The sequence below is a fragment of the Kryptolebias marmoratus genome, linkage group LG20, assembly GCF_001649575.2.
Source record: "Kryptolebias marmoratus isolate JLee-2015 linkage group LG20, ASM164957v2, whole genome shotgun sequence".
NCBI lineage: Eukaryota > Metazoa > Chordata > Actinopteri > Cyprinodontiformes > Rivulidae > Kryptolebias > Kryptolebias marmoratus.
Window position 1 is genome coordinate 26573526 of NC_051449.1, and position 17964 is coordinate 26591489.

The 17964-nt window shown below is 39.2% G+C and overlaps 1 protein-coding gene across 3 annotated transcripts in view; it reads right to left on the reverse strand.

The window, feature by feature from the left end:
* LOC108250420 (E3 ubiquitin-protein ligase RNF31) overlaps nt 1-17964 on the reverse strand; it is an 82459-nt gene that overhangs the window by 11147 nt on the left and 53348 nt on the right. For 2 of the 3 annotated variants that reach the window (XM_037982056.1, XM_037982055.1), the window contains exons 14-21: nt 11773-11979; nt 11504-11677; nt 9461-9559; nt 7670-7759; nt 5598-5712; nt 3230-3342; nt 2633-2743; nt 1235-1283 (exon numbers count right to left, since the gene is read on the reverse strand). In XM_037982056.1, coding sequence (XP_037837984.1) covers nt 1235-1283; nt 2633-2743; nt 3230-3342; nt 5598-5712; nt 7670-7759; nt 9461-9559; nt 11504-11677; nt 11773-11979 — 958 coding nt within the window. The remainder of the gene's footprint in view (nt 1-1234; nt 1284-2632; nt 2744-3229; nt 3343-5597; nt 5713-7669; nt 7760-9460; nt 9560-11503; nt 11678-11772; nt 11980-17964) is intronic. The other variant, XR_005234589.1, reaches the window with a different exon arrangement.

Here is a 17964-nt window from a genome sequence, read left to right on the forward strand (position 1 = left end):
CGCGTGCCAATAGTGACGCAATCGCGCTGTCCCCGCCCCTGCATGAAGGCCCCACGTGGTGTCACGTCGTGCACCTTTTGTAACTTGGCACTGGTTCCGTAGCCTACTGCCCCCCGTCTTTTTGGAGAATACTGCATCGATGTAAGCGCCAAGTATAAACGCCTCCACCGCGCTCTCAGGTCCGTGCGCTGTTCGCAGAAATCTACAATAGCATAGTTGCTCTATTTTTGTCTTCTTTTGCTCTTTTAAGCTTTTGGGTACTTTATCACAACTGCTTTCAAGCTTTCAACTACTGTCATGCTAATTTTGGTTTTGTTTATATGATTTTAGCTTTATTATTCTGTTTTGCTAGTATTAGGTTTTAGCTACCAATTTGCTAGTTTAAACTTTGTACAGCTTATTTTTACTTAAACAGTTCAGTTAAAAGTTTATTCTTCAACAAACCTAAGTGAAGTCATTCAGTACTTACCCTGTATTCATACAGGATATGCAATTCCTATAGTTGCATACTTGCCAACATTTGGGAATGTCAATGTGAGACAACATAGCGTGACCCCCCCTTCACCCCCCCCCCCCCCCNCACACACACATTCACATTTTAAGTATTACATTATCTGTGTTTAAGCCTGTCTGCCCAAATATATACAGTTCTATATAAAAAGTTTTGCCAGACACAGCTTATCTCTTCATCAGCTGATCATGTCTTTAAAACATCATGCAAAAAACCCACTCCAAACATCAGGGAGGGGGCTTGAGGGGCGCGCGGGAGCGCCACTGTGGACACAGAGTGGAGTGGGTCTCCTCTCTCCTGTGAGATTGACAGCTGTCAGTGCTTGGGGAAGTGGGCGGGGCTTACTGTACGCTGCAGAATGAGTGCTTTCTCACATTTAGCCGCCAAAGTCACTTTAAAAAAATGCTAGAGGGACCTGAAAACTCGCTAAATATAGGGTTAAAGTGACAAAAAGGCCGTTAGCGTGTGTTTTTTTTGCGTGAGAAATACAAAGTGTGGCATGCGAGGGCCAAATGTGAGACTTTTGGCTGTCCAGCACAGGGTGATGCGGGACTTGGGACGGGGGGGCTAAATGCGGGACTGTCCCGCCCAATGCGGGACGGTTGGCAAGTATGTAGTTGTTTTGATGGTTTCAAAAAAACATTTACAGAAAAATGTTAATTTTGGAAAAAAAAAAAAGTTTGTAAGTGAAGCAAGAAACATGAGCACTGAGTTGTAACATACCTGTCTGTGTTCCAGGAGGAGGTTCAGTGTTGAAATCTACTCCATTATTCTTGAAGTCACACACACACAAAAAAACAAGTTATTAATAATCAATGTGTACCTGAGATGTGAACCCTAATTCTAAACAAAATTATAACAAAACAGAGTTAACAAAGAACAGCAACAACCAACACAAGATGTAAGGCCCAGGTCACACCAAATACAACCTCGCTACACTCTCCACGGCCCACAAGGCCTGATTAGATGAGTAGGTTATTCTTCATGTGGAAAAAGTATCAGAAATATATATATTTATATATATATATATTTTTTTTTTTCAGTTAGTTTTTCCACAAGAAGAACATGTTAATTTTGAAGACTTCACTAATGAAATTAACATCCTAAAATTAGATTATTCTTATACAGCAGCTGATTTATGCACATGTATTTTACAATTTGTATGCAAAGAATATTTTTACTTGTGCAAATTGAAATGTGTACATTTGAAAAAACTGTTTATGCATTGGTGAATCTTGTAGTACGCTTGTGAATCTTATTGTATGCATAAAAATCTTGTTGTGCTTGTGTGTGAATACCTTTGAGACCAAACTTTGACGTCATGAAAGTACAAAGTGACCTGGAGCCAAGCTGCTTATACAGTGCTGTTAAAGTGAAGTGAGTGGTGTTTAAAGCTTTAAAGCTAGTGAATTACACTGAACAGTTTGATGGATTGTAAGTTGTTCAATGTTGTAGTTATTCAGTTGTGATTAGACTCTCAAGGAAATATTGAGGTTTACATGTTGTCTTTAGTCTTTTTATTGATTTTTGTCATGTCTAAATCAGTAATGCAGATACTACTGTATCTGTGTTCTGTAGTTTTTAATATTAGCAATACTTAAGGTTATTTATATTGATGATTTTATAAGTGAGTGACCTGTAAGTTCATGTCAGTCATGTGTTATTCCAGTAGTTATTCCAGTGGTTACCTTCCTGAGTTGGTGTGATGCAGGATATTCTTTTGGCAAACTTAAACTTTCTCTGATCTCTACAGCAGGTGGATGTGTAGCTGTCTATGTGTTTAATGTTTCTGCTGATGAGCTCACTGGTTGAAGGATCTGAGGTGGTTTTGTTGAGAAAATGAAATGTAATTCATGTGAATTCCTAATGTAAGGCTGGTAATGCTGGACATGTTAAAGACTACAGATGATTACTCACTCATCACAGTCCTGTCTTTCCCAGTTTCTGATGCTGACACACTTTTTTGTGTTTCTGTTTGTCTTATACATGTTAGCGGTCAATAGAAAAATTAAGTATTTAGTGTCCCACCATCCTTTTCGAGATGAAAATGCTGATGCCTGCAGGTGACCTTTGTGATCGCCTGTGTTTAAAAGAAAGCTGTGTGTGCGTGTGTGAGTTTACCTGCAGTAAAGCCTGGAGTCTAGAAGGTTCCCAATCTCTCAGATAAAACAAACAGTCTCTGGGATGATGAGCATGGAGACCAGACACACTGCACTCGTCCACAGTACAAGTCTGAGGACAAGAGAAAACACATGTCACATGTTCATCGCTGTCAAATGAGAATGTTTTGGTAAACTGTGAGATTGAGGTGACACAATCACTGATGCTTCTAAACAGACATTTATTGTTTTATGTTTAAAGCAATTTGTAGGCTGTAACATGAACATATTAAATTATATTTATTTATTCGTGTTTGAACTGAATCTCTTGATTGATTTGACAACTCGGCGACATCTCACAGTTATCACATGGGATCATACATAATGTCATCTACAAGGTTTGATCAAAATTGCAAAACTCCACCCTTTCTCAGCAAAAGATGATTTTAGTTAAACTCTGACATGAAAGGTGGTGGGTGCTATACTTTCCTTCAGGGAATGCTAAGTCTTAAAAACTGCTGCTTCATGACCCACAGTGGGGTCCAGACTCCAACTTTGGGAACCACTGCTGTGTAGACTGATGGAGCCCATTAGAAAGGAGAGTGCATTCAAGACTTACTGTGTGAAATGGGTTGTTGCAGCCGCTGCAGAACTGGTAACGACACTGTGAGCAGCAGAAATGCATGCAGCCACCTTTTGATAGTGCATACTGAAAACGACAGTTAGGACAGGCTGGAGTGATGGGGGCAGTGGCGGGGGGAGGAGGTCAGAGATGACATGAGAATGATTGGAAAACAGAGAAGATAAAAACATCATCAGTTCATGGAGGAAATAGTTTGAATGTGATGTATAAAAAATCTGTTAGCTAAATGGCTTGCACTTGTATAACGCTTTATCTAGTCCAAGGACCCCAAAGTACTTCACACTACAATCATTCACCCATTCATTCACTGATGGCACTAAGCTACATTGTAGCCACAGCTGCCCTGGGGCGGGCTGATAGAAGTGAGGCTGCCATCACACCGGCACCACCGAGCCCTCTGACCACCACCAGTAGGCAAAGTAGGGTGAAGTGTCTTGCCCAAGGACACAATGGATGGGACTGATGGAGTGGGGGCTCGAACCGGCAACCCTCCAGTTACAGGATGAACCCCTACCTCCTGAGCCACTGCCACCCAGTACATGCTGGCTGGAAAATATTTTAAAACAGTCCAAATCATCCCCAGCTGCTGAATGTTTTAAGCTCTATCTCTCAGAGCTGAGACTGCTGGGAGACTAGTTGGCAAAAAAAAGAAAGAAAGATGGCTGTCTGCCACCTTAAAAAACACAAAAATGGCCATAACTCAGTCAATTTACAGATATTTAACTAAAACTTGGTGTGTCAATAGCTGAGATTGATCTCCAATTTATAATCTGAGTGCTAACAAATCTTGAGCGAGTGTTTCAAACTTTGGCAATAACTATTAGAATTATCTAAACAGAGTAAAGCCATTTGACTGAGTCTAAAACAAATCACCAAATATAAAACTAGCCATGCAATTAATTGACCCCTGCTAATCTGTATAAAATTAGCCTCTTTACATGGATGACAGTCATTCCATTTCAGTGTCTGTTGAATTTTTACACAAGCAACACATCATTTTACCTCATTTTATTTACTTTAATGAGATACTGATTAGGTGATCACCTGAACCAAGTCATATTTAACAAGGAAAAGTCTAAAATTCACTGGTGTAATTATCATTAACTCTAAAACGTAATCTGCACACTAACAAAGCTCCCACTGCACAATTTATTAAGTGATATTTACTGTCAATGCTTTTCTTCAGACTTAGTAATAAACTGTGCAGTGGGAGTTCTGTTAATGGTTTGTTTTTTTAATTGTTTGTTTGTTCAATTCGTTTAATAATTTTTTATCTATGATCTATTTTTTATCCAGCACCCATTCCAGTGGATGTGCATGTGGTTTGTGTTTTAAATTATTTTGCAATTTTTAACCCCTAGAAGCATCTGGGTGGCAATAACAGTGCTATTAGGACCTCCCAAGTAATTGGGGAAAAAAAAAAAACTACTGACCATGTGTAAAAATTAAAAATACATTTTGAGTGAGGAAAAGAGAGGTTTAGTTTTGGCTTTACTGGCAGAAGGATACAGTGAGTGTTAGGTTTTCAGTGGGGTTCAGGTGTGGATAAAGGACCATCAAATACAGACCCTGTTATGGCCAGCCCAATCTCCAGACCTGTATCCCATTGAAAAGCCTCTGGAATATGATGCAGGGGAAGATGGATGGTCACAACACATCAAACAGAGCTGAGCTGATTGAATTATGCTCCAGGAGGGCAAAAAGCCTCCCAACAGCAACATGAAAGACTGTCAAAAAGCCTACCAAGATCCAGGAAAGCTGAGATTAAAAATCAGCCTTATTGAGCCAAATATTGATTTCTGATCTCTTCCTAAGTTAAAACATTATTATTGGGATGTCTAAAAATTATTATTACCTTTTGTCTTTGCAGTATTTGTGGTCTGAAAACACTACAGCTTCTCTGTTATTGCTGCTGTAGATTCTCAGTCATCCAGAACATGGTAAATCCAGAAAGGGTTAAACAAAACAAAACCTTTTTTAAAAAATTCTTTTTATTTATTTATTTATTTGTTTGTTTGTTTGTTTATTTGTTTATTTGTTTATTTGTTTATTCCTTTTTCAATTCTTCTCTGTTAATAAAAAGATTTTTATTGGAATGTGGAAGAAATGTTGTCAGTCGGTTAAGATTACACTACAACACTTACACTACAGACAAATGAACACACATACACAGACGTGCAAAAACATTATTGGCCTTTTGCGATAAATACACACAAATGTATGACTTAACTTTCAGCATAATTAATATTTCATTTGTACCAAAAGGTTTGTTTGATGAGGAGAAGTAATAAATACATAATGAATCAGATGAGATTAGTGTGTGTGTATGAGAGGGAGAGCTCACTGATGCCGTTATCTCTCAGGTATCCTGCCAGGCCCTGTTTCTGGTACTCTGGATCATTCTCTCTCTTCCATGACTGGTACTGTTCACAGGACAAACCTGCATGCTGCGGCTCCCACTGCACAAACACATAACATGTTCTGATAATAACCAGCTAGGATGTCTTAAAATTTTTATACCATAATAATAACCAGCTGATAATAACCAGCTGTCATTTTATTAGTAAAGAAATGCTTTGTGTTGTTCATTTAAACTTGTTAGAAATTAAAGTTCATTTGAACAAAAATAAATAATTCAGTGAAAAGAAAGTCAGAATGAGTGGAAGATAAACTGAAATCTCACAGCACACAGAGAAGGTATCAACAAAGTTAAAGTAATTACTAGACATTTGATGTTTCCAACAGATTTGATGTGTCTGGTGAACGCTTCTACTTCCTTGGCTTAAATTTTGACCCAGGTATCGTCCATATATATGTGAACCAGTGGCTTGGTGCTTCTGTCTGTAAAAATTGTCATTATATTTGAAATAAATGATGGAATGACAGAGGTCCAGCAGGATACAGTTATAGTCTGGGGTGAAGTTGGTCATGTTGTCCTCATTGTCTTGTAGGAGTTGTTTTCTGACAGTTTTCACTGCTTCTGATGTGGGTCTTCAAGTAAAAAGACAAGTGACGTCAAATGATACAAGGGTTCAAGTGTTGAACTTTGTTAGCAAAATCCATGGAGTTCTCTATGTGATGAGGTGTGTTTCCAACAGGAGGAACTAAAATACCAGCAAGATGTTTTATGTCACTGACTTAATGTTGCTGCTGATGGGTCTGAGTGGTGTTCCTTCTTTGTGTATTTTTGAAAGTCCATGAAAACAAGGAGTGGCTTCCCCTACATAAAACACCACACTCCCCAGTTTTGAATTGAATTAAGAAAGCTCCCTGATGAGAACCCAAACATGTTCAACTACAGAATAGAAATTTTGGATATGCCATGTCCTGGATGACTGAGAATCTACACCAGAATGTTATTATTGCTCGCTTTTATAAAAGGTGGCCATTCATATAATTACTTGTGTCTATGTATTTGTTTTTCAGTCTGTATGCAAAAAATCTCATGAACCACTAGACAGGTTTCGATTAAAGTTTCAGAAACTAATCATTTGGTACTTATCTCCAACTGAACAACTTCTAGAGTCCATCCAGTTGAAGATGGCTGCTACAGCTAACTGAGCTAATCTTTACAGAATTTACAAATATTGAGATAAAATTTGGTGTGATAGTTGCTGACAGTGATCCCATTGTAAAGACCACTAAAAGCTGCACACTGCACAGAGCTGAGTCAGGACAAAAGACATTGCTTAAAGAAAAAAATAGTAAGGGTGACCTTTTGGAATTTGCTGAAAGACATATTGGAAACTACCTAAACATCCTGAAGAAGGTGCTGTGGTCAGATCAGGCTGAACTCGAACTTTTAGGACATCAAGGACCATCCCACAGTGGAGCATGGTGGTGGCAGCATCATGCTGTGAGGATGTTTTTTTTTTTAATCAGAAGGGACTGGAAAACTGGTCACAATTAAAGGTAGGATGGAAGGAGCAAAGACAAAGACATTCCAGAGATATGAGACAGGGACAGCTGTCCACCTTCCAGCAAGACAATAATACTGAAGACACTGCTGAAGCTACACTCCACTGGTCTAAGGAGAACCAGGTAAAAGTCCGGTCAAAGTCCAGAACTAAATCAAGTTTGATTTAAAGATTGTTGGACAAAAGCAGAACCCATCCAAGTCATCCAAAAATTGACTTTTTAATTTTTAAAAATTTGTTTTATTTTTTGGGGGGTAATAGATATGTATGCATGCTCATTTTTTCTGTTTTATTTATTTTTGGTTTTATTTATTGGTTATCCAGTGCTTCTCTTTAAATCTATCCTGGGTCAGAATGCAAATACGTGATATCTTTAACAATTATTAAGTTCATATATTAGTTTAGAATATATAACCTTTGTAAATCTGAATTAATAATTTGTCAAAATCCAGCAAAGAAAAAAGAAGAAATAATGAAAGAACAAAAACAAAGCACTTACAGGCCTTTTGCACTGAGCACAAAAACTGTTTCTGCACTGAAAACAGATGACTTTCAGCTGGTCTCCATCGTAGATAAACCCATAGGAGCACTGGGAAAAGATCAAATGAGAGGGTATAAGTCATATGTATACAAATAAATTGAAATGCAGAACAATTAAACACTTGACAACTTGGCAAATTAAAACTTTCATATTACAAAGCAGTTGAGATGTTGTGTAAAATGTAAATAAAAACGCAATGCAATGATTAGCAAATCTTATAAACACATATTTTATTCACCATGGAACAGTAAACACATCAGATATTGAAACTAAGAAATTGTACAGCTCTTGGTTCTCACCAAACAGCTGTTCCTGCTGTTTTCTGCATCACCGAGACACTCTCCTAAACCCTCATGCTCTATAAGCCCTGGCACAGTAGTCTCAAACTCTTTAACTTTTATGTGATGTAATTTTTTTCTGGATTTTTAGTTGATGTGTTGTCTCCCTCCATTAAAATTAAATGGCCATAAATATTAGAGACTGTTCATAACTTTGTAAGCTACGAAACTATCAAAATCAGCAGAAAATTCAAGAATTTTTTCCCCTATTGTAAGATTTGCTGGAGAGATTATATTTCAGAGCTAGAAGAAGTCTGTTTTAGGAACACTTCAAAGACCCCCTTTCCCTTTTTTAAACTTTAAACTAGTAGAGGAAGAGGATTTCAGCTTAAGGCAGTCTCTGACTGAGCTGCAACTGTTGGAGACAACTTGGTGAACAGTTGCAGCCCAGTCAAAGACTGCCTTAAGCTGCCTATCCTTATTTCTAAAGTGTACTCCAGTAGATTAAATCACAAACTTCAGAGAGGGTACAAAGTGGGCTGAGTGTGTTACAATGTGGGCAACAAAATAATGTGAACACCTAGAATACAGTTTTGCAGGCTGCACATAACAATAAGCCACGACTTTCAAAAATTGCACTGCTTGCCAGTCGCAAACACTCAGAATTCAGAAAAACTGCAACATAAAATCTGTGTATGTTCTCACAATTGAGTCAGTTTGAGTTGTCTGTTTGTCTCCAACAGCCGCAGATTAGTGAGATCCCACCTTTAACCTGTTACTACTGTGACCCAGTCTCTAATAAGCAGCAGAAGATGAATGAAAGGAAGATTTACTGACATTTTTGACTTCATACCCCACTCATTGGTTGAAGGATGTTTAATTCAAACAGTACAATATTTAGCAGGAGATTGATCAATGGCTTGGGGCCTCATCCACAATAATGAAGGTGCTGATCTGGTCAGTCTGTCTGCAGTGGAAGCAGATATGGTTCAAAAACCTATTTGATGGACAGATTGTACCATTTTGAACCCAAGTACTCACAGCTTATTGTCTCTGTATTTGTACATGAGTCAGAGAGACAGAGAGAAAAGAAACACGTCCGCCTTCCACCAGGAGCAGAGAAAAAAAAAAAAGAAGGCTGCTGAGGGCTGCTGTCCTGCATGTTTTAGATATTTCTCTGCTTTGACACACCTGATTTGAATGACTGAGTGATTAACAGGATTCTACAGAACTTAAAGACCTGCCGAAGAGCAGGGAAACATCTAAAACATGCAGGATAGTAGCCCTCCAGGACCAGGATTGGACACCACTGTACAAGATAATCCTCAGATTGGCTGTTAAAATTTTGTTTTTTTTTTGCCACTAAAACATCTTCATAAAGTTTACTTAAAAGCACTTCAATTACTGATTTTGTAAATGTGTATGAGATCATTTGATGACTTTGTTGATAAAGTATTCTTTGTGTACTCACATGGCAGCACCAGAGAAACTTTGGGTCTTTGATAAGAGCCTGCTCTGTCAGCTTCTTGTGGAACAGCTCGTAAACTTCAGGTTCCAGACACTCTCTGAGCTGTAGCATATAACAATATGATACATGTTAGAGGTACGGTGGCCTTGTAGGTACAAAAACATAACTGTAAACCATAAAGCCAAGTTAGGATTTAAAGCCAATGAATTGTTTATGTTGATTACCTTTGTTTTATTCCAAAAGATCCATAAAAAAAGATGGAACTGAGTTGAGTTTTCTGTACTTCCCTGTGTCTTAGTTGATCAGTTTTCTGTTAACGGTTTAGTCAGGCAGGTTAGGTTATTGTATTTTCATGTTGCCAGACATTGTTACCTAGTTTCTCCCTGATTTTGTTCAATTCAATTCAACTCAATTCAATTATATATTGACAAGTCACAACAAAGGCCATCTTAGGGCACTGTACAAACAACACCCTGTTCCTGGTCCACAGTAAGCTTCTCTTGAGTTGTAGTTTTCTTAGTTCCTGTTAATTAATTTGCTTTGATTTGTTCTAAAAAATAATTAATTTTTTTTAATAAAATAAAATAAAATAAATTGTTTTCAATTACATCTGTCCTGCCTGCCTCCTGCTGTCTGCAATCTTGGGTCCTCCACCAATCACCAAACTGACATTCACAACAAAAATCTTTTGAGTGCATTTTAAAATGAAAAAAATAAAAAGTTAGAGGACAAGTAAATAGAATTAATTTCAACCAAATTAAAACTCGATTTAATGTAGTTATAATCTAAATAAATCTAATCCATTTTAAATCAGTTCAAGTAATTTCAATACAGTTGAAATCAATAATATATAATTCAGTATTAAGCTGATATAAATCCAAACCATAATATGGGGTGCCATTTGTAAAATTACACAGTCAAAAATTAACAGGATAATTTTGGTTTATTTAGCCATGTTATTCATACATTTATAAATGTCATAGTTCCGAACTAAATATTTTAATTGCAAGTTAAATATTTAGTTATCAAGCTAAATATTTAGCTTCACACTAAATATTTAGTTTACAAACTAAATGTATAAGCTAAACATTTAATTTCCAAACTAAACATTTCATTTGCTAACTAAATATTTAGCTCGGACTTAAATATTTAACTTGTAAGTTAAATATTTAGTTTGGAACTATGATATTTATAAATGTATAAATAACATGATGAAAATATGACTTTGGAAAAAAAAATTCTTATTAAAGGCTAACTAAACCAAAATATTGCTATTAATTTTTGACTGTCTAACATTACAAACAGCGCCCCATACCATATTAGAACATTATTTTATTTACTCATTGGCAGTTTATAATGTTATTTATGTGAATGCTTTGTACAGTATCCTGAGATGACTTTTGTTGTAAAGTGGCACTATATAAATTAACTGCATTAAAGTGATTTACAACAGAGTCAAGATTCCATTAAACTCCAAATTTGTAAAGTAAAGATGCTGCCAGACTGCAGGGGACCACTTCACAGCCCTTAAAATCATTTCCGGTAGTTTGCTCCTATTTTGTTTTTGCGCTGCTGGTACTGTAGCAATTCAAAGTGCTACATTTGCTTTTAGCTCATCATCTGCTAAGTGCGACACAATCACAGCAATCCCCTAAGGATATGAAAGGAAACATGTAGGTCCTTCTACCACTTCCTAATGGGACTTATAACGCTCAGAGAGTCCTTAACTGTTTGGTCCAAAAACACTTTAAAGAATCTACCTTGAAGGGAATAGGAACAATAGTTCTGTTAGATAGAATAGTCAGATAAGCCTCCTATGATCAGTGGTGTTGGAAATTTAACTACAAAGGTTTCATAATGAAGTCTAAGCATTTAATTCCATTTTTACTCATCCTATCTCTTTATATGAGCTGCTACAACTTTCCACAGACAATGGAAACAAACAAACAAACAAAAAAACATGTAACACCAGTGGCTTACAGAAAACTTAAAGGGAAACAGGTTGCTTTTCACTTATGGTCTTTTATGGTTCATCTGCCTTCCTACCTGGATATCCAGGGTGGAGAAGTAACTGTTGAGGTGTTCTGGATCATTAATATCGGGCTCCCAGCAGACAGGACACACCATGTCTCTGATGTGTTTGTCTCTTATAGCAACAGTGAAGTGCTGCTGGAAACAGCCACAACACACCGAACACTGGCACGATGTCAAAGACTGCATCTAAATGAGGTGTAAAAAAAGATGGTTTGATTCCCTTGGAAATCGTTTAAATATGCAGCACATTTATAGATACAAAGCTCCGTATGTCTATATACCTTGCTGTGGGGGAAAACGCATAGGCAGATAGGGCATTCTTTGGCAAGAACTCTTTTTATAAACTCCCTATCATGGGATTCTCGTACAGCCTGGACCACATCTTCTAGTGAATATGGTGCACTGTGCTCCATTAGTAAGGACAGAGCCAGCTCACAGCGACCCCAGCTGGGAAGATTATACACTGCTAGGAGCCTGCGACAGATCCGCTGTAGAAGACAATCACAAAAATCGTTATACAGTGGGCTGCAAGAGTGTTCACAACTTTGGTATTCTTTTTATTTTGTTGCCTTACAACTAGGAGTTTACCTGGGTATTTAATTTGATTTATAAGTAATAATTCTGCTTTAGTTTTATTTACTTTGAACACGGTATGAACAAAAAAATTAATCAGACAACAACATTCATCCAGCCATCCATCTTTTACAGCTTATCAGTGGTCGGGTAGCAGGGGCAACAGGTCCAGAAGGGAAACCCAGACCTTCCTTTCCCCAGCAACATTCTCAAGCTCCTCCTGGGGGATTCCAAGGTGTTCCATGGCCAGAGAGGATATATAATTCCTCCAGCAAGTTCTGGGTCTGCCCTGGGGTCTCCTACCAGTGGGACATGCTGGGAAAACTTCCAAAGGGAGGAGTCTATGAGGTAACCTAATCAGATGACTGAACCACCTCAAATGACTCCAAAGAGCTCCTCACCCTATCTCTAAGGCTGAGATAGCAATCTTGCAAAGGAGCTCCTTTCAGGTGCTTTCGATCATGATCTATACCTCATAACCATAGGTAAAGGTTAAAGCATGGACAGACTGGTAAATCAAGAGGTTTGCCTTTCAACTCACCTCTTTCTTCACCACAACAGACCAGAGCAACACCTTCATTACTGCGAGTGAGGCCCGATCCATTGATCTATCTCCAGGTCCAGCTTACCATCACTTGTGAACAAGACTGCCAGATACTTGAGGCAGAGGCTCACTCGCAACCCAGAGAGAGCATTCAGCTTTTTTCTGTTTGAGAACCATGGCCTCAGACTTAGTGAAGCTGACTCTCATCCCAGCTACTTCACACTTGACTGCATACCATTCCAGTCTACACTGAAGGTCATTGCCTGAAGATACCAACAAAACCACATCATAAACATAAAAGCAGAGATGAGACCCTGAGGTTCTAAATCAAACACCCTCCTCTCCATGACTGTGCCTTGAGATCATGTCCATGAACACCCCAAACTGGATCAAAGACAAGTGACAGCCCTGATGGAGTCTAACCCTCCACCCCCACCCAACCCCCATCCCACCACTCCCCATCTGTCCTTATTTTTGATTGTCTTTCTTTCTTTGGTGTCTCTCTTTGCATAATTTCCAAATTAAATTGTTACAGATCTGGTCAGCTGGTCTTTCAACGCAATAGATCAAATCATCTCGATGAGAAGCCTGGGCACAGGAGAGCCCTCTTGCCCTGATGGGACATTTCCAGCTGGATACACGATGGATTCCTGGAGAAAGTGAAATATTGTGTGTTTATCTATAATGTCAGTCAAGGATAATAAAGACGTGCACATAATTAGATTTTTGATAACAGGATTTATGCTTGTTGGGATTGGTGGTTTTCTGGTGTATCCTGAAATTCAGATGACCCAGGCAGCTGTTCAGGCCATGTCAAGGCTACCAGGCTTGTGTGAAGGAATCTGCCGAGCTGTGAATGCTCAGACTTAGTTGCTTTGTGAACATAGGCGCATACTGGACATGACTTGTGAATCGCGGGCCAGCTGTGGACCTTAGAACTCGCTGGCCGAATGGAATCAACCTTGGAGAAGTTACTGACTTGGCCCAGCTTGGAGGACAACATTAATTTGGTGGTTTGGATTTGCTGCTGAGATGTACCAGTGAGATGTCCCAGGGAGACTCTTAAGGCCTGCTTGAAATTACTGTGTCGGCCTGACTCCCCCAGGACACTTGTGGATCTGTCCCAGTTAGGTCCCAAGGCCGGTTGATAAAACTTTCCATCACTATCAGGACTTGAGAGGCATCAGGAACAGTATCCGTGGGCATTCCTCCACCTTAATCTCAATGTCTTCGCTGGCACCCTCTCCCATATGTCTATGTAGCTCCCTCCTTTACTTTTTTCCCCCTTTATTAGCATAGCTGAATTGGCTGAAACTTTAGTTGAATTAACTTCAGAAAAGGTAAAGTTTATATTAGTCTGTTCAGCGGAAGTTCTTAAATCGTAGTTTAGTTTATGTTAGCTTATTATATCTTAGTTTTATTTTACTCAGTTTATTTTAGTCAATTTTGTCCTGCCTTTGCTTGTTTAAACTTATTTTAGTTTGCTTGGCTAAACTTATTTTATATTTTAGTTTAGTTTTAGATAAATTTAGTTTTTTTTTCCTTTAAGCCTTCAGTCACCTTAGTTGGCCTTTGGTACCTTTAGTTCAGTTTAGTCTATCTTAGCATATTTCTGATCTGTTCAGCTGAGGTTTTTAAATCCTAGTTTAGTTTATGTTAGCTTACTATCAGTTTATTATATCTTAGTTTGGGTTTCCTCAGTTTATCTTTAGTATGACTTAGTATGGCTTGTTTTAGATACGTTTTACTCTGTACTTTTGTGTCTTATTTAGATTACCTTCGCTCATGTTTTAGATATGTTTAGTTTAGCTTTTTATATTGTTGTGTGTGTTTTCATGATTTCATTTAGATTATTTTAGCTCATGTTTTAGATAAGTTTAGTTTAGTATATTATTCTGTTGTGTGTTACCACAATGACTCTGTATTTTTGTGTTTTCAATTTGTAAAGCACTTTGAACCGCCTTGTTGCTGAAAAGTGTTGTATAAATAAATTTGACTTGACTTGCATGACCAGGACGAAAGCCACACTGCTCCTCCTAAATTTGAGGTTCGACAATTGATTCGAGCTTCCCTTCCAACACCCTGGAGTAAACTTTCCCAGGAAGGCTGAGAAATGTGATTCCTTAAGAACTGGAACACACTCTCTGGTTCCCCATTTTAAAATTGTGAACCACAACCCCTGCCTGCCAATCTGCAGGTGTTGTCCCAATTCTCCATGTGACACTGAAGAGACGTGTTAACCCTGACAGCTCCACATGTCCAGAGCCTTTAACATCTCAGGGAAAATCTTGTCCACCCTGGTACCCTTCATCCAAGAAGTGTTTTAACTACCTAGGGGACTTCTGCCATGGTAATGGACTTACCAACTTTTTAGACTCTGCCTCATCAAAAGTGGACATGGTGGCCGCATTAAGGAGATCCCCGAAAAGCTTCTACTTCCTTCTGATAATAGCCCCAGTCTGGGTCAACAGTTCTCCACCCAAACCAAGTACAGCCTTTCCTTTCTGAGTGTCAGGATTTGAGTTTTTATGTTCAGATTTGTTGTTTTTGTTGAGTTGTCGTTTCAGTTTAGTTTCTCCCTGTTCCTGTTTATTGCTACCATTTACTCCTCCCCAGTTGCTACTCCTGGTCTCCTGTCATGCCCACCTCCACCTGCAGTCAATTGTTGTCAACCACCTGTGTCCAATTTCCTCGTCAGCCTCCAGGCTTAAAACTTGGTCACTTACCTCACTACTCTGCTGGATCATTGTGTTCTGTTTCCCCGCTCTTGGTTCTGTGTCGTCACCCTTTGCTCCATGCCCTGTTACCTTATGTTTAGATCTGTTTTCTTATTTTGCTGCCACGTCAGCCCTTTTGTTTTTGTTTGCTTTACTTTATTAAATTAAATCTTCCTAAAACACGAGTCTGCACTCTGGGTTCGCCTCCTTCTCCAACCGTTCCGACACAGTCACTGAACGATTTGCCAGAGCCTCCTCGATATTTTCCATAGCCTCTCCAAATTCCTCCCACACCCTTTTTTTCATCTACAACCAAAGAAGCTGCAGTCCTTCTGACCACCCTGTAACTGTCAGCTGCTTCAGGTGTCCTCTGTGATAGCTAAGCATAAAAGCCTTCTTCTTCAGTTTGATGGCCTTCTTTGGTTGCTGCAGCAACAGGCCCCAATGACCTTCAGGCCACAGCTCCTGGAAGTCACAGACTGTTTAAATGTAGTTCTTAAACGTCATATTTTACAGTCTCTATTTACTATCCTCATGGTTACTCTATTATAATATCTTTGGATGTACCTTGAAATTTGTTCTGGGGCTAAATATGTAAGTTTTTGAAAATTAATTTGAGAAAACAAAAATGAGCAAAAGTCTTAAAATTATTTAAGCTTCAGCAGGTGAGACTCATACTTGCCAACTGTCCCGCATTTAGTGTGGAAGAGGATTATATTCTCTAACTTAGAGGCAGCTGCAGACTGCAGAGTTCACCAAATATGGAAAAGGAGCTCTGTTCAAATGTCAAGAGTGTTTGGTTGTTTTTGCCAGAACTTCATGGAACAGTGGTGGTGATAACAAGATGTTTCCTGGAACACAGGGAACACACTGAGCCATGGGTTGAGCCAGACTCCGTGTCGTAGGAGTTACGTAAACTTCTGACCAATCACAAACTGGTCAGAAGTATGTAATAGACACCAGTGCATTTCATCTGTTTAAATACGCCCAGTTTCAAAGATACTTCGGGATTCTTGTGGATTTTGTGATGACGATGAGATGTGACAATTAAAGAGTCCCCCGTGTTCTGGAACTGAGGAGAGAGAGAGTGGCACTCATTTTTTTCTGTGTAAGAACTGCCTTTAGATCTTACATTAGCCTCCCCTCCCACCCTGTCCATTGTCCCGCATCACCCTGTGCGGGACAGCCAAAAGTCCCGCATTTGGCCCTGGCCTTGCCTGGCAGCCTATAGCTGTGCTTCAGCAGCAGCCACATGCAGCACAGGGCTCTCAAGTCACATGCATTGACCGTGAGACCACGGCCGTAGCCAGACTTTAAAAAATACTGAGGTGAACCACTCATTATCCCCCTGCACATCAGTTACAATGAAGACCAAAACTTAATTAAAATAGAAGCATTTTTTTAAAACAAGTGACAATGTGTATATGACATGTATTTGCGTGTGTTTGTAAATTCATGGGGCGCGATGTCATCTGAAGCAACAGAGGTCTAAGGGCACAACCATGATGACTCACTGAAATGACATGAATTAGTTTTTATTAATGTTGATTTAAAACACAAGATTTTAGCATAGATTTAATCTTTTTATCAAATACCAGTGAGGTTTTGTAGTTTTGGAGCTGGACCAGCAATAGTGTGGTTCGAGTGCAAAAAAAATGCTGAAGTCAAACTCTATTGAGGTTTCACAAATCAGATGAAGGTTTCACAGATCACACACTTTGTTTTAAATGTTCTGCAATCGGTGCAGAATAATCTGGTCCAGGTTTGAAGTGTCTAGGTGTTGTAGTTTTTTAACTAGAGTAGATTAAAGATGCTGAAGGTAGTGAAAAATTAGGTGGAATCGCCCTTTAGCCATTTTCCCAATCAGAAGCTGCAATCGGAAACCAACTTCAGCTTTGTGGAATCGAAGGAGAATATTTTCAGCAAGTTATCTCGGTTGTGTTTCACCGTAATTGGCGCTCTTCTTTTTCTGGTCTTTATTTTAGCAGTAAGGTAGCAAAGCTGCACTCTTCTTCGTAGACATTGAGTTTGGCTGCAGCTGCACACAGTTGCAGCGCCTCCTACAGGAAGCTGGTGGAGCTACGCAGAGAACCACGCCGTTCAAAAACATTGTGATTAATTTTTTTATAATATACACAGCAGAAAAATACTGAGATCCGGACCTCTGTGTCCCTAATGGTAGCTACGGCCCTGCGAGAGACACATGCATTTTGTGAAGTGCACACGCTCACACGCCACACTTTGTATTTCTCACGCAAAAAACACACATGCACACAGCCTTTTTGTCACTTTAATGCTATATGTAGCGAGTTTACAGATCCCTCTAGCATTTTATTTAAAACGACTAGCGACAAATCTACTGACTTTGGCGGCTAAATGTGAGAAAGCACTCATTCTGCAGCGTGCCGTAAGCCCCGCCCACTTCCCCATCACTGACAGCTGTCAATCTCACAGCAGAGAGGAGACCCGCTCCACTCTGTGTCCACAGTGGCGCTCCTGCGCGCCCCCTCGAGCATGCGCGGGAGCGCGATTGTTTTCATGTGAGTTGTGTTGTCATCTGATGACAGGGAGCTAAAGATGGAGAGGCAGAAAACTGAAGAGGCAGAAAGATAAAGATGTAGGCATGAAAGAAAGCTTTT